Source organism: Lepisosteus oculatus, chromosome 11 (assembly GCF_040954835.1).
Source record: "Lepisosteus oculatus isolate fLepOcu1 chromosome 11, fLepOcu1.hap2, whole genome shotgun sequence".
Lineage (NCBI taxonomy): Eukaryota > Metazoa > Chordata > Actinopteri > Semionotiformes > Lepisosteidae > Lepisosteus > Lepisosteus oculatus.
This window is the reverse complement of record NC_090706.1, coordinates 14,074,173-14,102,144: the sequence shown is the minus strand read 5'-3', so window position 1 is coordinate 14,102,144 and position 27,972 is coordinate 14,074,173. Positions and strand designations below refer to the sequence as shown.

The window sequence follows — 27,972 nt, the reverse complement described above, 5'->3', positions numbered from 1 at the left end:
TGCGCGGGTGTGACTGTAGGGGTGAGAGGGTGCGTGTGCGGGTGTGTGACTAGGTGCGAGTGTGTGTGAGCAGGAGTGGGACTGTAGGTGCAAGTGTGTGTGTGCGCAGGTGTGTCACTGTAGGTGCGAGAGGGTGTGTGCGCGCGGGTGTGTGCAGGTGTGTGAGCAGACATAAGTGTCTGCATAGGTGTGAGTGCATGCTTTTTAAAGCAGGGAAAGGCACTGAGCAAGGCACCCCAAAACACTCACCCTTGTCCCCCTGAAACACCCGTTTCTGCAGCCGACCGGACACCAGTCAGGAGAAGAACCACAGGAGTGCTGGGTTGGGTTTGAGTGTGTATTTGAGAACTAACATCACAGCACATCAGCAGAGGCGGAACGGCAGCTAAGCAGTCACAAGGGAGAGAGCTACAGTACAGCACACATGTTCCCACAGAAATACTTCAACACTCACAGAGGGCTCAGAACACCTACAAGGTGGCTTCTGCCATGGTGGTGTTTTTTACTATTTACCAAGAGGATAAATATACATAGTGAACCAGGACAAACCTTGACCCTAATTAAATTATTTTTTGTTGGTTCCCTTGTGTGACATTATTTAATGTGTGTGTGTATTTCATAATTCACAGTTTTGGAAAAAAACTTGGACTGTACCCTGTGACTTGCGGGGCTCATCAAGGACCTGGACCCCGAGTGACCCTCCCATGCTGCAGGGGTCTACTGTGCTTTGTGGAGGAGGAGAAGAGCGTGCCCCCCCAGTCACTGAAAGAAACAGAGATTCGAACCCAGGGCCAGAGGGTCACATGAGACAGCGCCACATGGGCTTCACAAAAACAAAGTTATTTGAACTTGGGGAGTCTGAGAAAAGTGGGGGTTGGGAATTTTGCTCTAGAGAATAAGCTTGAAGAAACGGCCGTGTTCCTGCTATTTAAACACCTTAGTCTGGGGTGAAAGCATTTATCAGAGCAGCCCGAGTCCGTGAAATCTGTGTGGGGGATACGAGATGAGATGTTGAAAGTATTACCGTTATTAACGGTGCTGGTCTACCCCCTGTTTTGTTCTTACAGATAATTCATTAGTTAACGAGTTACAGCTCATTACCCACCCCCCCTCCTCCCCAGCTCCCATGTCTCTTGTGCTCATAAACAAAGCTCTCGTCACAGAGCTGCTGAAGCACAGAGCCCCAGGGCTGCCCCCTTCACTGCTGCAGGAATATGAAAGGAGCAGAGGTTTTTAGAATATGCACGCAAGAAAAAACAGATTCCAACCACATCGTCGTGCTGCTTGGGTAGCCAGCCAGCTCAGCCGTTTCATCTCCTTCGAACTTGGAAGGCTGAGGGATCCTGGCCTCAGATCCAGGAGAAGATTCATTACTGATGTCACCTCAGTGGTCTTGTTTCCTCTCACGAAAGGTTAAGTGGAGAATTCAGGGCTGAGTGTGATAGCAGTGTCTCCAGTCCAGTCAGGTGTGTGTCAGTGTGAGAGGAGAGGGACAGCAGTGTCTCTAGCAGTGTCTTCAGTCCAGTCAGGTGTGTGTCAGTGTGTGAATTCAGGGGGAGTGTGAGAGGAGAGGGACAGCAGTGTCTCCAGTCCAGTCAGGTGTGTGTCAGTGTGTGAATTCAGGGGGAGTGTGAGAGGAGAGGGACAGCAGTGTCTCCAGTCCAGTCAGGTATGTGTCAGTGTGTGAATGCAGGGGGACTGTGAGAGGAGAGGGACAGCAGTGTCTACAGCCCAGTCATCTGCGTCTCAGTGTATGTCAGTGTGTGAATTCAGAGCTGTCTGTGAGATTACCTACTGTACAGCTTAAGTCTGAATTTACCTGTCTGCACCTTTGTCCCAGAAACTACATTATCGCAACACACCCCAAAAAAGGGTAACAACTACAGAATTAGCAATACTATCCTATCTCTTAGTGTAAGATCATTATTCTCCAGTACTGTAACTAGTTTTAGCTTTGCAATTAAAAAATAATAAAAATACAAAGAAGAATGGATTCAAGTCATGTAAGGATGCTAACACTTTCTGAGATGACAGGAGAGAAAACATTGGTCAGGGTATTTACACATTATGGACAAATTAAGAGTAAACTTCACCAAAAACAATTCTCATTTTGAACTCCCTTCCCAACCCTGTGCTCCCTGTCCCCAAGAGGCCCCTAGCCAAAACAAACTGAGAGGAGCAGACCAGTGTGAGTCACCTGCTAACCCCCTCTGGCCAAAATATTAGGCACCCCCTCTGCACAATGTGTTGGGCGCCTGTGAGCAGGGAAAGGCCTCTTGACTGGGATAGGGTCACCAGCTGCATCCCTGTCAATTTCCACTTTTCTGATGGAATCGCCTTTAGGTGAGGCTGTGGCCAGGGTGGGGGGGCGTGTGGGGGGCCGCACACCCCGCCAGCTCCTCTACCTCTCCACCGGGTGGCGCTGTGGCGGCCGTGCGGGCCCAGGAAAGGAACGGGAGTCTGCGTCTTGCCTGCCGCCCACAGTCCCTGTCCATTTCACTGGGGTCCTAATAATATGGCCGGAGAGCGTGTTGTCTTGAGCCTGAGTGGACGTCAGGCATCCAAAACCTGGGCAACAGCACAGGGGTAGCAAAGCCTGCTCCTGGTGCAACGCAGTCCGGGGTGTTTGCCACTGGGGGCTGAGCTATAGGACCATTCTCGATCATTATGGAAATTGTCAAAGCTTACAAGCTTTATCTGCAAAGTCTTCAGATGTCAAGTTATTTTGGGATCACCTATAAAGCTCACCGGACTGCACATCTCCAGGAGCAGGCCTGGCAGGTTCTGTCACACGTTACGCGACACGAGATCTGCCCGTGAACCTGTCGCCCCCGTGGGGTATTCAGGCTGGCGAGGTGCAGATGACATCTCCGGGGCTCCTCTGCGGCAGACGTGTGGAGTTTGCTCTGCGCTGGGGGTCTCTCGGGCGTCACGAGGTGAAGTAGGAGCTCTGCATGGAGTACAGCCGGTCGATGGGGTTTCCCACGCGTGCCTGCAGGAGCCCCGACTCTGTGGTTGCCAGGAGACAGTCGCCCAGGTGACCCAGGCTGCCGTCGCTGTCCAGGTCGTGGAACACCGTCTCTGAGTCTGAGGGAGGGGTACAGGGGCTGGTTAGGGCTGTTCTGGGATGCCCACAGTCCTTTAAACACACACACACGAGGTCTTACCGTAGGGGTGCAGGTGGTCCCCAGGCAGCTGTGGTGGGGTGAGACCATGACGGAAGGTCTCGTTGCCGTAGATATTCTGGTCCAGAGTCAGGAGCTGCTGGCGAGGTATTGTGGGATAGCTGGCCATCAGTCCATCCATCCCATGGACACTGGAGCCATCTGGACAGACAGGCAGATGGACAGATGAGAGAGTGACCTGTGTCCCTGCTCCCTACCCTTTCACACAGGGCCAGGGTTCATGTGTTCAGATGGCTGCTCTGCAGGATGGCCCCCCATCACCCCGGCGCCCATCTCACCCTCGCTGTCCTCATTGCTCTGCCTCCCCCCTCGGCTGGGGCCCCTCCTCGGCCCCCCCAGCTGTTCCTGTTCCTGCTGTTGCTGCTGTTGCTGCTGCTGTCTCCGAGCAATCTTCTTCATCTGGGACCAGGAAAACGCACACACTGCATTACCCACTGGTCTATACACTGCACACTGGTCTATACACTCTATACCCTGCACACTGCATTACCCACTGGTCTATACCCTGCACACTGGTCTATACACTGTATATACCCTGCACACTGCATTACCCACTGGTCTTAACCCTGCACACTGGTCTATATACTGCACACTGCATTACCCACTGGTCTATACCCTGCACACTGGTCTATACACTCTATACCCTGCACACTGCATTACCCACTGGTCTTAACCCTGCACACTGGTCTATATACTGCACACTGCATTACCCACTGGTCTATACCCTGCACACTGGTCTATACACTCTATACCCTGCACACTGCATTACCCACTGGTCTATACCCTGCACACTGGTCTATACACTGTATATACCCTGCACACTGCATTACCCACTGGTCTATACACTGCACACTGGTCTATACACTCTATACCCTGCACACTGCATTACCCACTGGTCTTAACCCTGCACACTGGTCTATATACTGTATATACCCTGCACACTGCATTACCCACTGGTCTTAACCCTGCACACTGGTCTATACACTCTATACCCTGCACACTGCATTACCCACTGGTCTTAACCCTGCACACTGGTCTATATACTGTATATACCCTGCACACTGCATTACCCACTGGTCTTAACCCTGCACACTGGTCTATATACTGCACACTGCATTACCCACTGGTCTATACCCTGCACACTGGTCTATACACTCTATACCCTGCACACTGCATTACCCACTGGTCTATACCCTGCACACTGGTCTATACACTCTATACCCTGCACACTGCATTACCCACTGGTCTATACCCTGCTCACTGGTCTATACACTCTATACCCTGCACACTGGCCTATACACTGTCTATACCCTGCACACTCCACTACCCACTGGTCTATACCCTGCACACTGGCCTATACACTGTGCCACACACTGAGCTGCACACTGGCCTATACACTGTTCCACACACAACGCTGCACACTGGCCTATACACTGTGCCACACACTGAGCTGCACACTGGCCTATACACTGTTCCACACACAACGCTGCACACTGGCCTATACACTGTGCCACACACTGAGCTGCACACTGGTCTAGAGTGATTCTCACCTTCGCTCTCTGGTTCTGAAACCACACCTGAACGACTCGTACGGTTAGTCCTGTCTCGGCTGCAAGAGTCTCTCGAACCTGCAGCCAAAGAGAACAGAAAGAGAAACATCAAGAGGGGCTGTGGGGGCATCTCTGAACATGCCCCTTGACTTTGTTATTGATACTTGAGTAATTGAGTAATGAATATACTTTATATGTGCCACAGGGAATAATGATCGCATATATTGATGATGGATAACACAAGGTTTGGAAATGTCTTGTTTACACTGGACTAAATGATCACATATATTGATTACAGCTGAGAGTGTACTGAGCAGTGTTTTAAGTACTTCTCGTTCACTTTGGTTATTTAATCATGTGTATTGATCACAGGTGAGCGTAAAGATCAGAGCTTGGGGTGTTTGTTGTTCACTGCGGGTTGTTTAATCATGTGTATTGATCATGGTTGAGTGTGTAGTGATCAGGGTTTGGGAAGTGTGTTTTTCACTGTGGGTGGTTGAATCACATGTATTGATCATGGTTGAATGTGTACTGATCAGGGTTTGGGGGGGGGGGGGTTGCTCACTGTGGGCTGTTTAATCGTGTGTATTGATCAGGGTTAAGATTGTGCTGATCAGGGTTTAGGGTACATTGTTCACTGCGAGTTAGCCGCTCATGTGTATTGATCAGTACTGGTCAGGCTCTGGGGCGTCTCCCTGTCCAGGTCTGGAGGGCGCTCACCTTGCGACAGGGCTTGGAGGAGACCTCGAAGGAGGCCTTGAAGGCGCGGCGCTGCTGCGTGGTGAGGATGGTGCGCGGCCTCTTGGAGCGCTTGTGCTCCTTGCTGTCCTCGCCCCCCTTCCCTGGCACTGCGCCCGAGCTCTCCTCTTCATCGCTCTTCACTGCCGCCGGCACAGACAGGTCAAGGGTCATTATCGTCTAATGGCTGCTTGCTAAGATCTGCATCCCATTATTAACTGCTGAAGTATTGATGATTATTTTATATAATGTATAACCTGATCGGGTGGATTATATAGTAGTTTCTGCCACAGCAGTGACATTTAGCCAGCAGCCATATCACCCTGCAGCTCACAGCTCACAGCAGGCAGCCCGCTGGAGCTCAGCAGGTGTGAGCCTGGCCAGGGCCTGGGTGAGAGACCTCCTGGGAAAAACTAAGGTTGCTGCTGGAAGTGGTGTTAGTAGGGCCAGCAGGGGGCGCTCACCCTGTGGTCTGTGTGGGTCCTAATGCCCCAGTATAGTGACGGGGACACTAAACTGTAAAACAAAGGTGCCGTCCTATGGATGAGATGTAAAACCGAGGTCCTGACTCTCTGTGGTCATTAAAAATCCCAGGGTGTTTCTCAAAAAGAGTAGGGGTGTAACCCCAGTGCCCTGGACAAATGTCCCCCACTGCCCTCCTAATAACCCCCATCTCTGAACTGGCTTCATCACTCCATTCTTCCCTCTGATAGCTGGTGTGTGGGGAGCATACTGGTACATCATCCAGGTGGGGCAGCACACTGGTGGCAGTGGAGGGGAGTTCACACTACCTGTAAAGCGCTCTAAGAGGAGTGTCCAGAAAAGTGCTCTAAAAGTGTAAGGAGTTATTATTATTCATGATTGCATAATCGGGCTGCATTATCGTTATGGGGTATTGATCGGGACTGGGTCATGAAGTACCCGATCAGTGCGTGCCCCAGTCAGGCGTATCGATGGCCGCGGGTCTACCTGACTCGGTGGGCGCGGGGCTGATGGCAGACAGCATCTCCCTCTCCTTCTCGTAGTCGCCGCGGCACAGCAGCTGGCCCTCCTTGAGCACGAACTCGTCACCGCGCTGCAGCCGGCGGTCGCACTCGCAGCAGCAGAAGCACTCCACGTGGTAGACGTGCTCCAGCACACGCATGATCAGCTCCGAGGGCCCCACCACCTTCAGGCAGCTGCTGCACTTCGTCACAAACAGCCTGGGAGACAGGGAGAGGAGGAGAGACAGGGGACAGGAGAGAGGAGAGGAGAGAGAGAGGAGGAGAGACGGGGGACAGGAGAGAGGAGAAGAGGAGAGACAGAGGAGGAGAGACAGGGGACAGGAGAGAGGAGAGGAGAGAGAGAGGAGGAGAGACAGGGGAGAGGAAGAGAGACAGGGGAGAGGAGAGAGGAGAGGAGGAGAGAGAGGAGAAGGGAGAGAGGAGGAGAGACAGGGGAGAGGAGAGGAGGAGAGACAGGGGAGAGGAGGAGAGATAGGGTAGAGGAGAGAGGAGAAGAGGAGTGACAGGGGAAAGGAGGAGAGATAGGGGAAAGGAGGGGAAAGGATAAAAATAGAGGAAATAGGAAGGAAAGGGAAGAAGAAGAGAAAGAATATAGGAGGGAGAGAGATGAGGAGAGAAGGGAGAGGATGAGAAAGTAAAGGAAAAGAGAGAGGTACAGTGCTGTTACTGTTCAAGCACCTGCTGTGAATGGTCTGGCCAATGGCGAAGGTCTGAGTACGAGTCTGAAAGCGGGTCAGTAGCTCGCTGCTATTCCCAGCGATGGGCACTAGATGGCAGCAGTACTCTCCGCTACAAATCCTGAACCGAGAAATACTGAAGTTTGTATACCAAAACAGCTTTTTTAAAAACAGGCGGCTAATGAGAAGACCTGCGCTGAAACAGTAATGTGTTTTAAAGTGTGCCAACCCAAGCCTGGTTCTACGTGCTATTCAGGACCTTCACGGTAGTGACAGACTGTAGTTCTCGCTCCCTCGCTCTCCGCTTCGCCACTGTCCGACCTGCATTTCTTCCGACTCGCTGTGTTCTGTGTACATCTGTCTCTCTGTCCCCTGTCTGCGCCCGTCCTCAGCCCCTCCTCTCCGCTACTCTTTATCACTTTCCCCGTCGTTGTTGCCTGGTCTCTCCCGCCCAGAGAAAGCAATAAAGGAAGGATTAATTAGGCGTGTTGTTTAAACAGCGCGGAGTCCAGACAGACGATGTCAACTCATAACAGAGGATTGGGGATATCGCGTGGGGTTAATCTCTACTGTGGGGCTCAGCACACTAGCGCACGCACACACTCTCGTGGACACACACCCCTGCAGACACACACATGCGCACCCCCCTCTACAGATACACACACTCACTGACACACACACATGAAACAGACATTCTCACACACACACACACACACCCCTACAGACACATTCATCCCTGCAACACACTCACACACAGACACACACACACACACACTCCCTCTGACACTCACACTTTCTCACACAGAAAAGGTGTCAGTTACTGGAAGCTGGTAACAATGCGAAAACCAGCCAGGTCTAAAAATCTAATACCATAATCTTTCCTGGTCCAGTCTGAGAAGCATCTGCCAGTTTTAATCTTTCATTGGCTTAATAAATCCATCTGTCGGTCACGAAATAATAACACCCCAAAGACTCGCGCCTGTCCCCTCAAGGCGAAGACTGAGCAGCACCTCTTTGATTTCCAGCACGCTGTGCCAATGATGGCGGCTGTGGTCATGTGTGGTTCTGCCTGTGCCATGCTGTCAGTTTGTCACAGTGGGACCCTGCTCTCGTCTCTCCCCAGATCACCGTTTGGGAAGCAACACTTCTTTTCCCCGAGAAGCGCTGTTCGAAACGCTCTGGGGACAGAGCTGTCAAGCGACACTCAAAACCACAGAAACGCCACTTTCCATGTCTGTTAGCACACGACAAGGACTGGGGTAACTCAAACCACGACCTCACCAGAGCGGACCGGACTCCTGGTCTCCTCCATTGCCGATGGAGTTTCTCCAACTCCTGGAAGGCCAGTGTGTGAAGGGTTATATTCCAGCCCGACTCAGCCCAACTCTCCCAGCTCAATCTCCTGTCTGAGACTTCGTCAGACCAGTTTAGTGACGTCTCCCAGCTCAATCTCCTGTCTGAGACTTCGTCAGACCAGTTTAGTGACGTCTCCCAGCTCAATCTCCTGTCTGAGACTTCGTCAGACCACTTTAGTGACGTCTCCCAGCTCAATCTCCTGTCTGAGACTTCGTCAGACCAGTTTAGTGACGTCTCCCAGCTCAATTTCCTGTAAGAGACTTCGTTGGAACAGTTTAATGACATGTCCCAGTTCAAACTCTTGTTAGAGACTTGTATATAATATTAACAATACTGCCAGTTCTGTCACTAATAATCCTGCAGGTACGAGTACTAACAATTCTGCTGCTGGTTCTATCACTAACAATCGAGCTAGTTCTGTCACTAATAATCCTGCAGGTTCAGTCACTAACAATCCAGCTGGTTCTAATATTAACAATCCTGCAGGTACAAGTACTAACAATCCTGCTGCAGGTTCAGTCACTAACAATCCTGCAGGTACGACTATTAACAATCCTGCAGGTACGACTATTAACAATCCTGCAGGTTCAGTCACTAACAATCCAGCTGGTTCTAATATTAACAATCATGCAGGTACGAGTACTAACAATCCTGCTGCAGGTTCAGTCACTAACAATCCTGCAGGTTCTGTCACTAACAATCCAGCTGGTTCTAATATTAACAATCCTGTTGCTGTTTCTGTCACTAACAGTCCTGCAGGTTTTAATATGAACAATCCAGCTGGTTCTGATATTAACAATCCTGCTGCTGGTTCTGTCACTAACAATCCAGCTGGTTCCAATATGAACAATCCTGCTGGTTCTGTCACTAACAATCCAGCTGGTTCTAATATTAACAATCCTGCTGGTTCTGTCACTAACAATCCTGCAGGTTCTAGTACTATGAATCCTGCGGCTGGTTCTGTCACTAACACTCCTGGTTCTAATACTAAGAATACCTCTTGTTGTAATAGCACTGTTTCACCAGAAAGTGCTCCTGATAAGTGATGACAAGTGAAATTGCTCCTGCTGAGCACTCAGTGTCATAATCACTCTACTGAACGACAGACAGTCTGTTAACCTTCCTTCAACCTCTTCAACTATTCAGAGGTTTCAGGGTGTCTGCAAAGTTACAGTGCTACAACATGCTGAAATACACAACTTTTTTAGGCTCTGAAAATGTCTAATTAGGCCAATTAAGGGTTCACTTAGATAATTGAAAACTCAGTTGGTAAGTCCAGAGAACACTTGTATTCACACTCATACGGACACACACTTAAACTCACACTGAAACACACTCACCTTACTCGCACACTGACACTGACAAACACAATGAGATTCACACACTCACACAGACACAAACTGATACTCACACTGACAAACACAATGACATTCACATACACACTGTCACAGACACATACACTGACACACACACTGATGCTCACACACTCACATTGACACACTCACACTGACACACATTGACACTGACACACTGAAACACTTACACACTGAAACACACTCACCTTAAAACACACTGATACACTGACACACATTGATATACACATTCACACTGACACATACACTGATACTCACACATTCACCTTAAAACATACTGATATTCACACAATGGCACTGATACACATTCACATTAAAACACACACTGATATTCACACAATGAAACGCACCTTAACACACACTAATACTCACACTAACACACATCAATATACATACTCACACTGACATATACCCTGATATTCACTGAAACACACTCGCACCGATAGACACTCATTAAAACACACACTGATACTCCTACTGACACACATTCAAACTGACACATACTGATACTCACACACTGACACTGATATACACTGTGCTTATCTGGGGCGCAGTGTGTTTGTTTGGGGTAAAGTGTATGTGTTTGTGGAGCAGTGTGCGTTTGTTTGGGGTTCAGTGTTTGTGTCTGGGGAGCAGTGTGTGTTTGTCGGGGGTACAGTGTTTTTGTCTGGGGTGCAGTGAGTGTGTTTGGGATGTAGTGTGTGTGTGTCTGGGGTACAGAGTGTGTGTCTGGAATGCAACGCGTGCTCGTCTGGGGTACAGTGTTTGTGTTTGTGTTTGGGGTGCAGTGTGTAAGGGAACTACAGAGCTTAGCAGAGTAAGGAAATGGGGACCCCTCGCCTAGACTGTTCAGTCTTGCAGTGGTGAATCACAGTCCCTGATCCAGTGGGACATGACGAGGAATATGCACAAATTGTACATCAAACAGAGGGGATATTTAAACAAATATGTAACTAAACTGGAAACCAGTTTAGAGACTTTGAAGTGGGAGTGATCAAGGAGTTGGGCAACATTCTTGTACCATCCGGTACAACGAGATCAGGGTAAAAGCACAGTCCAGTGCAGTTAAGTCCTGTCCCAGTGAAAACTGTCTTCTCTTGGTGAACACTGTCCCAGTGAACACTGTCCAGTCTCAGTGATCACTATCCTGGTGAACACTGTCCTGTCCCAGTGAACTCTGTCCTGTCCTGGAGTACACTGTCCCGTCCCAGTGAACACTGTCCCATCCCAGAGAACACTGTCCTGTCACAGTGAAAACTGTCCTGTCCTGGTGGACACTGTCCCACATACACTAACAGCTGGTGGCTGGGATCCCAAGCGCCCCTGCAGCCCAAGTGGACAGAGTCCAGCTGCAGCGCCAGGCGTCTGCGGCCCATGTGTGTCTGTCTGAGAGTGCTGGCGCGCGCAGGGTTAACAGAGAGCGCGCTGCTGTGAGCGGATATTGCCGAGCGAGAGAAGGTGGCTGGGAGCCAGGTCTCCATAATCACATCATCTCCCTTTATTAAATTTTTCTGTGCTGCCTCTCCGTTATTAAAATCTCCCGGCGTTCCCCGCGACACACACACACACACTTATAGACACTCGCTCTCTCCTGCACACACACACACTTTCGACGAGACGGCTAGGAAACGAGGTCCTTGTTCCACACTCCCTCAGCCCTTGGTGTAAAGAGGTGGCCCCTGTTCTGAGTTTCAAACGTACTTTCACACAGTCTCTACTGGAGTTCTGTGGTTCATGTTTCACTGTGGATTCTGAAGAAACTCCCTGGATTGGCTGTGTCGATGCCATGGAGGATTTTACATAAGTGTGTCAAGTTCTCTCACAATTCTCTCTGTTCAGGACTGAAGAGATTGAGTTCTTTTGTCCTGTCAGAATACAACATATCTTTGAGCCAGGGAATGTACCTGCTTTTTCTGCTCTGGACTCATTCCCTACACCTCCTGTATGTGCCGATGTCTGTACACAGAGCTCCCTTTTTGCTTCAGATTGTGATGTGTGTAGCTTTCTTTACTTTGTGTTTGTCTGTGAAACAGTCTATGTGGGAGCACAGAGCTGTCTGTTTTATATCTGTGTGTTTGTGTGTCATTCTGTGAATTTCTGTGTGTACACCCAGAGCTTTCGTTGTCTGTTTTGAGTTTGTTTGTGTGTCAGCCCCTGCGTATGTGAGCTCAGAGAGCCTGTGGTCTATTTTGTGTGTGTCTGGCCAATTTTTGTGTGTGTGTGTACCTAGATCTTCCTTTGTCTATTATGAGTGTGTGTGTGTGAGAGAGAGAGTCTCGAAGTGTTAGTTTAGATAACATATCTAATCCCCAGGCCCTCCAGAACGCAATATCCTGTTTCGGGGTTTCTCATTTCCTGTCAGAGTGTGTCTGGGAGAGCGCGAGGGAGGGGGGAGGGGCTGGCGGGAGGTGTTGCCACGGAGACGGGGTATGCGCTGCACTCTGTGGAGAATGTGCTGTCTCTCTCCTCTCTCTGGTACCGTCCGACTTCGGCTTTCCACCCCTTTCTGTCTCGTCCCCTGTCTTCTCACCCCCTCCCGATACTTTTCCTTCCCCGAGATTTAATAACGACGGGACGAGCGGTGTGCTTCGTCATGAAACATTTATTAGCCGGCTCTAATTAAATTGTTGTTTGAGCGCGGGGGAGGCGAGGTGAGGGAGCGTCTCTCAGAATATGCAAAGCAGCAATATAAGCAGAGACCAGGGTGTCATTACTCTCTCTCTGTCCTCGTTTTCCCCTCACTTCTCTCTACTGTTGTTCACAGCAAAACCACTTCAAATCCAAAACAGAGATGCTCACAATTGCCTGTTGGATACATATTGTTTAGGTAAACTCTTTTTAAGTATGCTATACTATTTGCATTGTGCTATGTTTAAAATCTGGCTCTTAACACTGCTTACCAGGGGTGTATATACTGTATATACTGTACGCCTGACATATACACTGCACACCTGGTGTGTATACTACTAACACTGCACTCCTGGTGTGTACACTGTTCACACTGCACTCCTGGTGTGTACACTGTTCACACTGCACTTCTGGTGTGTATTATACACAGTACACACTGCACTACTGGTGTGTATTATACACTGCACACACTGCACTTCTGGTGTGTATTATACACAGTACACACTGCACTTCTGGTGTGTATTATACACAGTACACACTGCACTTCTGGTGTGTATTATACACAGTACACACTGCACTACTGGTGTGTATTATACACAGTACACACTGCACTACTGGTGTGTATTATACACTGTTCACACTGCACTACTGGTGTGTATTATACACAGTACACACTGCACTTCTGGTCTGTATTATACACAGTACACACTGCACTTCTGGTGTGTATTATACACTGCACACACTGCACTTCTGGTGTGTATTATACACAGTACACACTGCACTACTGGTGTGTATTATACACTGCACACACTGCACTTCTGGTGTGTATTATACACAGTACACACTGCACTTCTGGTCTGTATTATACACAGTACACACTGCACTTCTGGTGTGTATTATACACAGTACACACTGCACTACTGGTGTGTATTATACACAGTACACTTTGAACTGGGCAGAGGAGGTAGTTACTTGACCGTCAGTGTCAGCCTGAAAGGGGAAGAAGGAGAGACAGATGTCTGTACACAGAACATTTACACCTGTATTCTCCCCCACATGGTGGTGAAGTTCTGGAGCTTCACCTCGATGTGGCAGGTTATCAGCTGAAGAGCTGTGTGTCTTGCAGTGCCCAGAGGCTGTTCTTCACTTGTCTTTCCCAAATTAGCCAACATGGGTGAAAGAAACGAACAGAGAAATGGATGCAGCTGTATCAAAATGTCATTTCTGTCTGCTCAGGAGAGCAGCTGTCCTCGTGGTGTGACAGTCCTGTATCCTAACCACTGGACCAGCTGTCCTCCTGGTGTGACAGTCCTGTATCTTAACTACTGGACCGGCTGTCCTCCTGGTGTGACAGTCCTGTATCTTAACCACTGGACCTGCTGTCCTCCTGGTGTGACAGTCCTGTATCTTAACTACTGAACCAGCTGTCCTACTGGTGTGACAGTCCTGTATCCTAACCACTGGACCAGCTGTCCTCCTGGTGTGACAGTCCTGTATCTTAACCACTGGACCAGCTGTCCTCCTGGTGTGACAGTCCTGTATCTTAACCACAAGTCTGGCTGTTCTCCTGGTGTGACAGTCCTGTATCTTAACCACTGGACCTGCTGTCCTCCTGGTGTGACAGTCCTGTATCTTAACCACTGGACCTGCTGTCCTCCTGGTGTGACAGTCCTGTATCTTAACCACTGGACCGGCTGTCCTCCTGGTGTGACAGTCTTGTATCTTAACCACTGGACCTGCTGTCCTCCTGGTGTGACAGTCCTGTATCTTAACCACAAGTCTGGCTGTCAACCTGGTGTGACAGTCCTGTATCGTAACCACTGGACCTGCTGTCCTCCTGGTGTGACAGTCCTGTATCTTAACCACTGGACCTGCTGTCCTCCTGGTGTGACAGTCCTGTATCTTAACCACTGGACCTGCTGTCCTCCTGGTGTGACAGTCCTGTATCGTAACCACTGCACTGGGCTGTGTACATCTGGAACACCTGGATGAGGCTCAACCCAGTTCACACCAAACCTCACAGCTCTGAGACTCCAATGAAGACTAAAAAACCTGAAGCTCTGTCCTAATGCAGTTATTAACAGGTTTAAAGATGTGTGAAAAAAATAAACAGAGGAGATATAGGAAGGGAGGGGGCACCTTAAAATATTGCTAATTACTGTCACCCCCTACAGACACCCCCAGCCCGCCCAGTCTCTGAGGGCCCGAGACACAAAGAGGTACAGCAGGATCACTGATTAAGAGAGACGAGCGCTAATCGTGCTGATAAACAGATTCGTGTCAACAGCACTATCAATCTCAACGAGTCGGAAATGAGGTTTTGCGCTGAAATATTATTACAAAGCAGACAGTGATGAACGACCCTCCGCTTCAGAGAGAGGGAGGGAGAGATGGAGAAGGAAAAGAGGAGAGAGGCATACAGACAGAGAGTCTTAGATAGTGAGAGGCATAGTTGAGAGAGAAATGGAGAAGCAGAAAAGAAGAAAGAGGGATGAGTGGCAGTTTGTCAAAAAAGGACTGGTGGGCTTTGACACAGAAGAATGTTTGAAACACACACAGCAGGAGAGAACAGCTTCCCTTCCCACACCAGGGGGGAACAGGCCACAGGCCAGTGGGGATTGTTCACAGGTGCCCAGGAGTGCAGTGTGTAATACACAGGTGTGCAGTGTGTAATCCACACCAGGAGTGCAGTGTGAACAGTGTATAATACACACCAGGTGTGGAGTGTGTACAGTGTTTAATACACACCAGGAGTGCAGTGTGAACAGTGTACAATACACACCAGGTGTGCAGTGTGAGTAGTGTGTAATTCACACTAGGTGTAGAGTGTATAATACACACCAGGAGTGCAATGTGTACAGTGTATAACACACACCAGCTGTGCAGTGTGTACGGCATGTAATACACACCAGGTGTGCAGTGTGTGCAGTACAAATGCAGCAGGTGTGCAGTGTGTGCAGTGTATAATACACACCAGCTGTGTTCAGTTAGTATGACATGTGGGTCAGACCATGAGATGTAGATGTTCTACACACGGTGTTCAGAAGAGCACATTTTAAAATACTGACAATAACAGTGTTGGCTGGATTAAAAACACAGCTAAGGTAGAAAACTGGCTACAAATACATATATCTGTATATAATTGTACAAAAATCAAATTTTTGAAAATATTTCCTTGATCTGAGGGTTTTATTCTCGTCAGAATGCTTGCTGACCATTTTCTTGAGTGTCTTTTCACAGAAAGTGCCAGAAGTACTCAGCCTGAACAGTCAAAGACGCGCCACCCAGACTCCCCGCCAAGCATGTTATTTAAATAAATGTTTCTTTAATGTCTGCCTGATACCCTGTGTTCTTCATCTTAGCATGAAGAAAAGGCCAGAAATGGGGGGATAGGCCCTGAAGCCCCAGACTAGAGTAATTTACTAACTGGCTTTCAGGCTTTGTGCCCTGGGGTGGTGCTGTCTTATTGGTGTGGGACCTGCCCCTGCTGTGAGCCTGTCCCACTACAGCTCCTACTGCTCTGAAGACATGAGGGTAGCCTGCGTTTCTATGTGAGCGTGTGATTGTGTGTGTGCGTGTCTGTAAGTGTGGTTAAGGGTAAAATGGTAAAAACACAGTCCAGTGCAGTAAGGCCCAGTGAGATTAGGGAAAAATCACAGTCCAGTGTAGTAAAGTCCAGTGAGATCAGGGTAAAAGCACACTCCAGTGCAGTAAACCCCACAGAGATCAGGGTAAAAGCACAGTCCAGTGCAGTAAGGCCCAGTGAGATCAGGGTAAAAGCACAGTCCAGTACAGTAAAGCCCAGTGAGATCAGGGTAAAAGCACAGTCCAGTGCTGTAAAGCCCAGTGAGATCAGGGTAAAAGCACAGTCCAGTGCAGTAAAGCCCAGTGAGATCAGAGTAAAAGCACAGTCCAGTGCAGTAAAGCCCAGTGAGATCAGGGTAAAAGCACAGTCCAGTGCACTAAAGCCCAGTGAGATCAGGGTAAAAGCAAGTCCAGTGAGACTGGGGTAAAAGCACACAGATGTACAATAAAGTGTCATGCAATAGAAGCATGCACGTAATGGAAAAGCAGAGTAAGTGTTCTTCAGAGCTTGGAGGAGGCCCTGAAAACAGCTAGGGCTGAACTCCAACAGGGTAACAGGCACATGCACACAGGCAGGGGATGGGTTAAGGGTGTGAGATCTCAGACATTCCTCTGAAGTAGATCAGTGAGCATAGAGACCCCCCCAGCCTTTGGTGAATCACAGCATTCTACAGAGGGGCCGAACCGCAAAAGCCCAGAGATATGTTTTTATCTACCACCAACCTACCCCCACCCCAAAACAGAAGAAAATGAATCTGCGGTGTGTTTCTCATCTCTGGGAGGCGATGAGAGAGAGGCAAGCCCTGGTGCTGACGGACGCCGGCGAGGGAGCTCGGACACACTTCGCTGCGGCTCTGCTTTCCAAGGTCATTGGCAGTCAAGGCTGCGCGGGAGGCTCTCGTGCTTCACAAGGTGTCGGCCGTGTCAGGGGGCGGGGCCAACGGGCCGGGGGAGGGGCAAGGGGTGGGGGAGGGGCCAGGCTTTGCAATCAATTTGGAACTCTGACCTGGACTTGAGGTGAAAGCAGTGAGTCGCCAGGTATGGCCTCCCCTCCGTACATCAGTCACTGGCCAGTGCTGGTGCACTGCAGCAGTGTCCCATCTCCTCCACCCCTCTTGTCCTCTCCCCTCTGAAATCCCCTGCTCCTATTCCCCCTCTCCTCCTTTATCTTCTTATCTCTCCCCTCCAACTTCCCTGCTTCACCTCTCCTGTTTCTCCTGCTTTTCATTTTCCTTTACTTGCAGTTTTCCTTCTCCCCTCTTCAGCCCTCTCCTCTCAAACCCCTCAGTATTAAACTTCTTCAGTATTAAACCCCTCAGTAATAAACCTCTTCAGTATTAAACCCCTCAGTAATAAACCTCTTCAATATTAAACCCCTCAGTAATAAACCTCTTCAGTACTGAACCCCTCAGAAATAAACTTCTGCAGTATTAAACCCCTCAGTAATAAACCTCTTCAGTATTAAACCCCTCAGTAATAAACCTCTTCAGTACTGAACCCCTCAGAAATAAACCTCTTCAGTATTAAACCCCTCAGTAATAAACCTCTTCAGTATTAAACCCCTCAGTAATAAACCTCTTTGGTATTAAACCCCTCAATAATAAACTTCTTCAGTATTAAACCCCTCAATAATAAACTTCTTCAGTATTAAACCCCTGAGATATAAACCTCTTAAGTATTAAACCCCACAATAATGATCCTCTTCAGTATTAAACCCCTCAATAATGAACCTCTTCAATATTAAACCTCTTCAGTATTAAACTCTTCAGTAATAAACCCCTTCAATATTAAACCTCTTCAGTATTAAACTCCTCAGTAATAAACCTCTTCAGTATTAAACCTCTTCAGTATGAAAACCCTCTGTGTTAAATCTCCTCAGCATTACATGTGGATCCTCTGCTCTTCTCTAGACTCCTGACTCCAGTGTGTTCAGCTGCTCTCTGTGAGTCTGTCAATCTACAGGAGGACTGAGGAGAGACTGGACTGAGGGGATACTGACGACAGACTGGACTGAGGTCAGACTAGACTGAGGACTGACTGGACTGAAGTCAGAGTGGACTGAGGGGAGACTGAGAGGAGACTGAGGACAGACTGGACTGAGGGGAGACTGAAAGGAGACTGAGTTCTGACTGGACTGAGGACTGACTGCACTGAGGTCAGACTGGACTGAGGGGAGACTGAAAGGAGACTGAGAGGAGACTGAGTTCTGACTGGACTGAGGAGACTGAGGAGAGACTGGACTGAGGTCAGACTGGACTGAGGGGAGACTGAAAGGAGACTGTGAGGAGACTGAGTTCTGACTGGACTGAGGAGACTGAGGAGAGACTGGACTGAGGGGATACTGAGGAGACTGACGACAGACTGGACTGAGAGGAGACTGAGGAGAGACGGGACTGAGGGGATACTGAGAGGAGACTGAGGATAGACTGCATTGAGAGGAGACTGAAGACAGACTGGACTGAGAGGAGACTGAGGAGAGACTGGACCTTAGGGGGTACTGAGAGGAGACTGAAGATAGACTGCAGTGAGAGGAGACTGAAGACAGACTGGACTGAGGGGATACTGAGGAGAGACTGGACTTAGGGATACTGAGAGGAGACTAAGGACAGACTGGACTGAGAGGAGACTGAGGAGAGACTGGACTGAGAGGAGACTGAGGACAGACTGGTCTGAGAGGAGACTGAGGAGAGACTGGACTGAGGGGATACTGAGAGGAGACTGAGGACAGACTGGACTGAGGGGAGACTATGGACAGACGGAGGGGAGACTATGGACAGACTGAGGGGAAACTGGACTGAGAGGAGACTGAGGAGAGACAGGACTGAGGGGATACTGAGAGGAGACTGAGGACAGACTGCACTGAGAGGAGACTGAGGACAGACTGGACGGAGGGGAGACTATGGACAGAGGGAGGGGAGACTATGGACAGACTGAGGGGAGACTGGACAGAGGGGAGACTATGGACAGACTGAGGACAGACTGGACAGAGGGGAGACTATGGACAGACGGAGGGGAGACTATGGACAGACTGAGGACAGACTGGACAGAGGGGAGACCCCGCACGCTCACAGACACCCGCCCGCCCGTGCGCTCAGTCTTACTTCTCGTAGTCGTGCTTGCAGTAGAGCAGCCGGTCCCGGCAGTAGCAGCTCCCGGACAGCGCCTGCAGGCACACGGCACACTTCACGCAGGACTCGTGCCAGGAGTGCTCGTTGACGCGCAGCAGGAAGCGGTCCACGATGGGCGACTCGCAGCCCGCGCACACCTCCCGCCGCTCCGAGCCTGGGGAGGGACAGCGGAGCAGCGCACGTGAGCACACACCGGCCTCTGCACACACCTGAGGCGCAGGAGGGACAGTCCATCCGTCTGTCTGTCCACTCACCGAAGGGCACGCTTGAGGGCGCCTGCAGGCAGGATCGCGTCTCCTCCGTTTTCATACTGTCCCACCTCCCTCAAGAGCGCTCGCTGGACACAGAGAGAGAGAGGGGGGTTAATACACACACTGACTGGACACTGCAGTACATTAACACTGCACTGAGAGAGAGGGGTTCATACAGACACACTGACTGGACACTACAGTACATTAACACTGCACTGAGAGAGAGGGGTTCATACAGACACACTGACTGGACACTACAGTACATTAACACTGCACTGAGAGAGAGGGGTTCATACAGACACACTGACTGACTGGACACTCCAGTACATTAACACTGCACTGAGAGAGAGGGGTTCATACAGACACACTGACTGACTGGACACTACAGTACATTAACACTGCACTGAGAGAGGGGTTCATACAGACACACTGACTGACTGGACACTACAGTACATTAACACTGCACTGAGAGAGAGGGGTTCATACAGACACACTGACTGGACACTACAGTACATTAACACTGCACTGAGAGAGAGGGGTTCATACAGACACACTGACTGGACACTACAGTACATTAACACTGCACTGAGAGAGAAGGGTTCATACAGACACACTGACTGACTGAACACTACAGTACATTAACACTGCACTGAGAGAGAGGGGTTCATACAGACACACTGACTGACTGAACACTACAGTACATTAACACTGCACTGAGAGAGAGAGGGGTTAATACAGACACTGACTGACTGGACACTACAGTACATTAACTGCACTGAGAGAGAGGGGTTCATACAGACACACTGACTGGACACTACAGTACATTAACACTGCACTGAGAGAGAGGGGTTATAAAACAGACAGAGGTATCTTCGAGCACTGTTCTCAAAGTGTGTGAGAGGAGAGTAGGTTTCTTTATAAAACATATTTCTGGAACACGTCTATATACAGTATACACACAAAGGTACATTTTGGCATTTTGTTGTTTTTTTACACTAGTAAGAATGTATTTTCAGAGAATATAGGGCTCTGGATTCGATCAGGACGTCGAAGGGGTCTTTTTTGGTTGTTGAAGAAGTAATAGAAATGAGATTTAGGAGAGACGCGGCAGAGCCACGGATAGTTCAGGTCGGATCTGCAGCGTAAACACGGCTGTTCAAACACAGTGCCGGGCTGCTTAATCGCCCTCGTCTCCCTCTTCTCTGCGCTTAAACCCACCGTCTTTCTCTGCGCTTAACCCCGCGGTCTCCGGACTCCTCCCGCCTCACTTTTAATTAAAACTCGCTGCCCGGGCGCCCCCCACCAACACGGCCGCCGACTCCGCAGTTAAGCCCCGGTTTCGACACCCGGGTCTGGAGCCGGGTCCGAGCGAGGCCGGAGCGCTGGGTGAAGAAATCCGTCCGTGCCGGGCGAGGGTCAAGCGGGATTAGACACTCACTCCGTATTTATTTACGTATTTTCGCCGGACGAATTTGAAATGAAATTCGCACCCGGAGGTGACTGCTGGATTAAACCCGTGGCCTTTTGTTCACTGAAAACCTTTAGCCAAAATATTATTTTTAACCCAAACCCTTTTCACTGTTCTCGGCATGATATCCAACGCCATAATATTAATTGCATATTATAATTTGAATTATTTGGCCTATTTATTTCCAGGTCAAACAGGGAGTCCATTTTTGTCAGCTAATAAATTTAAGAATCATTTATAAATAATCATAATTAATTAAACACATTAGAAATATTAAATAAGTCTTTAAGCTTCAAGAAAACTGCGGTCACTTGGCAAGGAAAAACACTGTCGTCGCTCACGAACCTGGACCAGAGGAGTTTGGCCTGTCAGCGACCGCCGAACCAGCCGAACCACACGGGCCGAGTCGAACCTCGAATTCAGAAACAGACGGCTACATCATTTCTGCAGTCAGAGAAAAGGAGAGAACCAAACCACCACAATTTTACAAGACTTGTGAAGTTTTAGATGATGACAGTCTACATGTTCCACACCAACAGAAAGTACGAAATTGACTATGTAAAGGTAACAAATTAAAAAACTTGTAAGACTTTTACCATAATATTAATAATAATAAACAAAAGCAAACGTTTTACAGTGTCATTTTAATAAACTCAACAATATCACATTATTATAATAATTATTATTATTATTATACGTGTATTTGCCCAGTGTGGGGCAGGTTGAAGAGAAATGTTAATGTATTTTAACGGTTATTAAGAGTGTTACAGTTGTGTGCAGTAGAGCAAAAGCAACACTTTGTTTTCCGGTCTTTCCGATCGCTTGTGTGTTTTTTCCAGAAGGAGCTGGGTCTTCCTGGGGTGACTGAGATCAGTCGGTTGATCTGTCGGAGCGGGGCGCAGGCCGCTGCCCCTGCAGTAGTACAGTTTCTGGGGGCTTACAGCGCTCCGGGTGTCGAGACGTGTCGAGACGGCTTGTTAGCGATATGCCGCGCCGGTGTGTTCGGAGAGGGTGTACACCGCACGCGCCCGGAGCTTCAGCTCGGCGTTCGGGCCCGTTCGGACCCCCAACAGCGGGGTCACAGCGCCCCGGCTTTGCCGAACCGGGGTGGCCATTCCCCACAGAGATATCCACCCGCACCCAGACACAAACCCCTCAAACCCACCGACATAATGATCGACACAAAACTCTCGAACACTCATATAAGCAAAAACTTTCACACTCACATATACTGTACACAAACACACATATACACAACGTTTCTCACACACACTTACACTCACATATACTGTACACAAACACACATACAGTTTCTCACACATGCACACTCACATATACTATACACAAACACACATATACACAAAGTTTCTCACACACACTTACACTCACATATACTGTACACAAACACACATATACACAAAGTTTCTCACTCACACACTCACATATACTGTACACAAACACACATATACACAAAGTTTCTCACACACACTTACACTCACATATACTGTACACAAACACACATATACACAAAGTTTCTCACACACACTTACACTCACATATACTGTACACAAACACACAGTTTCTCACACATGCACACTCACATATACTATACACAAACACACATATACACAAAGTTTCTCACACACACTTACACTCACATATACTGTACACAAGCACACATATACACAACGTTTCTCACACACACTTACACTCACATATACTGTACACAAACACACATATACACAGTCTCACACACACTCTCACGCTGCCACACGCTTCTCTCTGGGCCTTCAGAAGACGGATCCTCTCGGCCGAGGGCCCGAGCTGACCTGAGAGAGAAATGGCGCGCTGAGCTCGATACAAATATACTGGACCTCGAAAAGTATTACTTATTAATTATTAGCAAGAAGTAATTACAAAATCAGTCGCTCGTTAGGAAACGGGGAATACGCTCTCCGTGTCGAAACCTACACAGAGGCGAGCGGACCGCCGGCGAACGACACTCCGGGCTTTTCGGTTCTGCTGGGTCACCCCGTATTTACCCCCGTCATTTCTGTGGGGACGGAGCCCTACAGCCCCGGGGACAAAACAAATTGAGAAGCGAGTCCAACAGGGTGGTCAGCAGCCTCTGTCCGGTGAGCTCAGGGACTGAGAGGCGATCAGACACAAACCGCGTCCCGCTTAACAGCAGCGTTACCGCCTTCCAGACTGAGGGACGGGGTTTCATAAAACAAAATACAAAGTACGATTAACGTAGATTCCTTTTTTTTTAAAAAAAAGATTAATTAAATTTCATGTTCTTTGCACGGCAGTATCATACAAACATCGCGCCCGAATTATTTATCTGTGGACGCGGAGTTTCTTTCTGAACGCGTAAAGATAAAATCACTGCTTCAGAGAATCACGCCGGAGTCCGTAACTGGTGGCCGGAAAGGGAGAATTCAAAAGTCTCGCCGTGGGCGCGGTGATTTTTTTCGTTGGGTTTTCCACGGCTCTGTTTATTTGTAATATCTTTTATCGAAATTCCTACGTCTATGCGATCGCCGCCCGGCTTGCTTTTGAAATATAAAAATATTCCCGCTCTGAGTGTCTTGTCGGGTTTGAGATTAACGTGATTCAGCGTCGCTTTTTGAAGACCAGGCTCCCGAAATAAACATCTCACCTTCAGATTCCCACATGTTACGTAAAATGTTGCTGAACTTATTTTAATTTGTATCGCGGTAGTCCGGCAGTGAAATGTGTATTTACAGGGAGTGCAAGCAGTTTTCCTAAATTGCAAGCCAGACATGCATGTACGGAACTAGATTCACACGAGTAACCCGCAGTCCTATTTTGCGGTACAGTTCTTTTACTCACACGCATAGAGTATGGATGATGCGTATGTAAAATTTTGTACTTAAGGACATGGGCGATGATTTTGCCGATTTTTATTTTGTCATAGATCGTTATCTGTTAGGCTTTTTATTTAACGATCATGTTGAACAAGCGGAAATCGACCCGAAACTGTCTAATTACTTATCACAAAAAAAGACAGGAACAGATTTCGTCCGCTGAGTGGTTGACAAACACGATGGTTAAATTCACTACAGGTTTATATTGCAGGTATTGTTTAGAAAATAATGATACGTTATCATTTATTAGTAAAACTGGAATAACTGGAATTTCATTCCACTATATTGTTTATTTAAAATATCCAATAATAATAATAATAATAATAATAATAATAATAATAATAATAATAGTTGTCACGGTTTTATAAAGCTCTTTAAAACCAATCTTCTCCAGGCGCTAACTGTTGATTTCTAACCCGCTACATGAAAGCTAGATTTGCAAGAAGTACAGGGTTCGCTTCCTCGTGTCAAAGAACTGCTGGAGTCTGCGGCGATTATTATTATTATTATTATTATTATTATTATTATTATTATTATTATTATTATTATTTCTACAGGTCCAAAAGCTCCATGCTGCTGGTAATTAACGGTACAAAGAATAGTAATTCAGAAATAGTAATTATGACTGCGATTTCAGTGGCCATCATAATAATTACAGATGTACATTTTGCACTATTATAGCGGGGTTTTTTTCTTCAATTTTTGCCGTTGTTTTTCGACGTCTTCGTGAGTTTTAGGCTGCACTCTCGCTGCCCGTGGACCCGCGGCGTGTCCGCGCGCCGAGTTCTGCCCGCGCCCGCGCCCGCGTTCCTGCGTGGTTTTCTGACGGAGAGTGGGATCAGATTCACGGGTGCAGGCAAACACAAGCATCTTTTTTATAATTAGGCCACGATGTAACATGTTCCTCTGAAAGAGTTTTTCAGCAGTTAGTGCTTGGAGTCCACTTTAAAAACAGAGCAGGAGCGCGTTTTTATGACACACCCGATAATATTTCATAATTACTTGAATTATTTGTGGTTTTATAGCGCTTCTCATCTCATCTCAGGGTCCTGAAGGCGCTTCTCTCGCCTCAAGGCAGTCTGACACAGACTGACACGGAGACGGCTCGGGACCCGTCACGGAAAAGACCCGGACGCGTGGACTCATGACACGGGGGACTGGGACTGCGGTTAACTTCATAGAACAAAATTGAAAGACGAAAAAATACACGCCTACACATCCTGATTTAACCATCAGTATTGCTTAATGTCCTGTTTCAAATATTCAGAATACAATATAACCAGAGCGCACATTTAAAACAACTGATTCATTTCCACAACCACAGGCCGGTCACTATAGTAGTAACTTTACTACAACACGTAAAGAGTCGAGGAATCAGATTATTATTATTATTAATAACAACAACATTATTGTTATCAATAATAATAATAATAATAATAATAATAATAATAATAATAATAATAATAATAATAATAATAATAATGTTGTTGCTGTGAAATAGCTCTTGAAACCGCTGAGGTTTCCGAGCCGAGCCGAAGTTAGCACAACGTCTCTATTACAGTTCGCCGAGCGCTTTCACCCTCTTCGGTCCCTGTCTCGTCCTGAAAAGCCGCCGAGAAGGTGTGCGGTGCTCAAGCGCAGCTGCCTTCTTTTCGGCGCCACGCGTGGAATTTCCAAAGGACCCACGACGCTCGGTTTCCGCGCCACAGAACGGGGGCGAACCTCTGCGGCTCGTGAGGCTGGCTTCGCGCTGGCCGTTTCTAATGCCCTCGGCGGGCTGGGACCCACCGGGACGACTCCACCGAGCCCACGGAGCCTGCCGGTGACTTTCCTGACGAGAGCGGTGTCTGCGCGGCTGAACTGGGAGCGGTCCCAGCTGTGGCTGCAGGGGGTCAACCCACGCGCAAGTCAGACACGCTACCAGCAACATTCAGCACCGTGAAGACCATGAAGCGGCCAGCATTGTTAAAAGTGAACTAAAGCACGTTTTCCCACGACGGGCTGAGGAGCGACATCCATCTACCAAATCCATCTTTTACTATGATTCTTATTTAGTTCTGCCGCCCGAATACGTTACAGATGAAATGATCGATACCGGGACAAGCACGCACGACTCTGCGGCGGGGCGCTGGAGCAGGGGACTGTGCCCTCTGTATCCAGTGTAGTAACACTTCTCTTTGAAGTCACCTGGTGGACCGGCCGTTCTCAACGCCGGACCAGGGGCGGCGACGGGGGGTGCCCGGTCACGGGGGGTTCCAGACCCGGTGGACGGACTCTGTCCTGAGGGCTGCGGGACCAGGCCCCGGGGTCCCCTCACAGGGCAAGCACACAGGGCGAACGGCACCCCCCGTTTCAATCCAGCGCGGCGAGGTCCCGTTGTGCTCGCTATGATCCAAACCGACGGGCTTCCGTTCCGAAGAACCGGAGCTCTGACGAGTCCGCTGATGGCGGGTACTAAACTCGCCTAAACCCACCTGCCACCCGTGTTTCACGGGAGAGGACAGACTTGTGCCAAATATGCCTTAAAAAATGTAATGAATCCCAAAGCTCACTGTAAAACTGACTGGCACAGGGACGCACACAGGCGTGTTAACGGAACCAGCCCGGATCCGGCTCGTCTCGACAAAGGACTTTCTGTGTGAGCGCCGCGCGCGCCGGTGCGGTCAGCGCGAGGCCCCGGAGCGGCCGGAAAGGAGCGATTTTCACCTCGGGCACGGGCACCTGTGTGCAGGAATGTCACGGGAGAACACGACTACTACCCACTGCAGGCCCAGATTCAAGTCCAGTCCACCCATCACTCAACTCACTAGTTACGCCAATCAACCCATTATTATTATTATTATTATTATTATTATTATTATTATTATTATTATTATTATTATTAAGGTTATTATTATCTTAATAAGACAGTCTCACTTCGCCCAAGTATTGTCTTCGCCAAGTAAAGTGCTTCTACTTCTCAGAATGGGAGAAATATCAAAACACAGACGCGCACAGACAGGCAGACAGGTGGACAGACAGCTAGGGAGAAATACAGAGAGAAAGACAGACAGGTAGGGAGAATGACAGAGAGAAAGACAGAAAGACAGACAGGTAGGGACAATGGCAGACAGAGAAAAAGACAGACAAGTAGGGAGAAAGACAGGGAGAAAGACAGAGAGAAAGACAGGTAGGGAGAATGACAGGTGGACAGGAAGACGGAAGGACAGACAGATAGGGAGGAATTCAGACAGGTGGATAGACAGAAAGACAGACAGGTAATGAGCAATACAGACAGACAGGTGGACAGAGTGCCCGGCGTTGCAACACCTACCCTGCTCGACAGGGAAACTCTCGGTACCGCCTTTCAGGACCATCAAATTGAAAGCTCGGCGGACGCTCTCGGCGCCAGGACGCGGCGGCTGTCCCGGTGCACTTGCAGGCGGGAGACAGGGGAGCGAGAGGGCGGCGGGGTCCGTCCGGCACTGCCCCTTGCCGCGTGCGGTCCAGCTCGCGGTGTCCGTGACGTGCTGGCCGCGCGAGCGCACCGAGCAGACTGCGCAGCGGCCGGGGGCGGGGAGGAGGCGGGAGCAGCGGGACGAGTCTGGCGAGCGGATCCGCGGGTGTGGGAGAGGGAGAGGGAGAGGGGAGAGGGGAGAGGGACGCGGCGTCGAGGGGGAGGCAGAGAAGCGCGTTTGAAGATACGCAAACCGAAAAAAAAACTCTTCACCGCCTCGGCAGAGGGCTGCGGGTTCCTCCTTCGGGTCTAGGGGCCTGTTTTTCAGGTGATGTGTAGAACAAATAGATCATTTATAGATCATGTTCTCCAGCAGAGAATCGGATGTCATATTAATGGGATCTATCGTCCCGAACTGAGTTGCGCTCGAGGTTCCGGTTCCTGGCAGACTCCACCGCTGTATTCAGTTCTTCTGGGTTTCGGAACCGGGTTCTGGGCAGGGCCTGTTTCGCCTGACTTCCGTTCGAAGGGAAAAAAAAGACACTTCGAATTCCTTCAGGCGGAAAGGGGAGTTTTTGTTTGCAATCGCACGACTTTTATTTCGCTTTTAATAAAGTTTGAAATGCGCACAGACGGGTTAAACAGAACGAAACGGAATTTATTTTGCCGTCAAACGATAAAGATAAAGAAATGAAGACGGTG

At 48.9% G+C, this 27,972-nt stretch overlaps 1 protein-coding gene across 3 annotated transcripts; it reads right to left on the bottom strand.

The window, feature by feature from the left end:
• Nucleotides 1-328: 328 nt before the first annotated feature.
• Nucleotides 329-27,447, bottom strand: lmx1al (LIM homeobox transcription factor 1, alpha-like). 3 transcript variants are annotated; one of them, XM_069195709.1, is made up of 10 exons: nt 27,148-27,446; nt 21,289-21,387; nt 19,479-19,561; nt 19,198-19,378; nt 6,443-6,675; nt 5,456-5,616; nt 4,736-4,813; nt 3,464-3,584; nt 3,168-3,326; nt 329-3,087 (listed from the first exon to the last, which is right to left on the bottom strand). In XM_069195709.1, the coding sequence occupies exons 3-10, from the start codon at nt 19,531-19,533 to the stop codon at nt 2,930-2,932; spliced, it is 1,146 nt and encodes a 381-aa protein (XP_069051810.1). In that variant the 5' UTR covers nt 19,534-19,561; nt 21,289-21,387; nt 27,148-27,446; the 3' UTR covers nt 329-2,929. The 3 variants fall into 3 exon arrangements, with proteins under 3 accessions (XP_069051810.1, XP_069051811.1, XP_069051812.1); XM_069195710.1 differs by lacking the exon at nt 27,148-27,446 and adding an exon at nt 25,414-25,650; XM_069195711.1 differs by lacking the exon at nt 21,289-21,387 and having other exon boundaries at nt 27,148-27,447.
• Between the last annotated feature and the right edge of the window lie 525 nt (nt 27,448-27,972).

Excerpts from the sequence above, each read along its gene's own strand:
- lmx1al (XM_069195711.1), bottom strand. The coding sequence starts at position 19,533 with ATGAAAACGGAGGAGACGCGATCCTGCCTGCAGGCGCCCTCAAGCGTG. Across the intron at positions 4,814-5,455 it reads CCTCCAAGCCCTGTCGCAAG|GTTCGAGAGACTCTTGCAGC; the intron begins GTGAGCGCCCTC and ends CTTTGGCTGCAG. Across the intron at positions 3,585-4,735 it reads TTCAGAACCAGAGAGCGAAG|ATGAAGAAGATTGCTCGGAG; the intron begins GTGAGAATCACT and ends TCCTGGTCCCAG.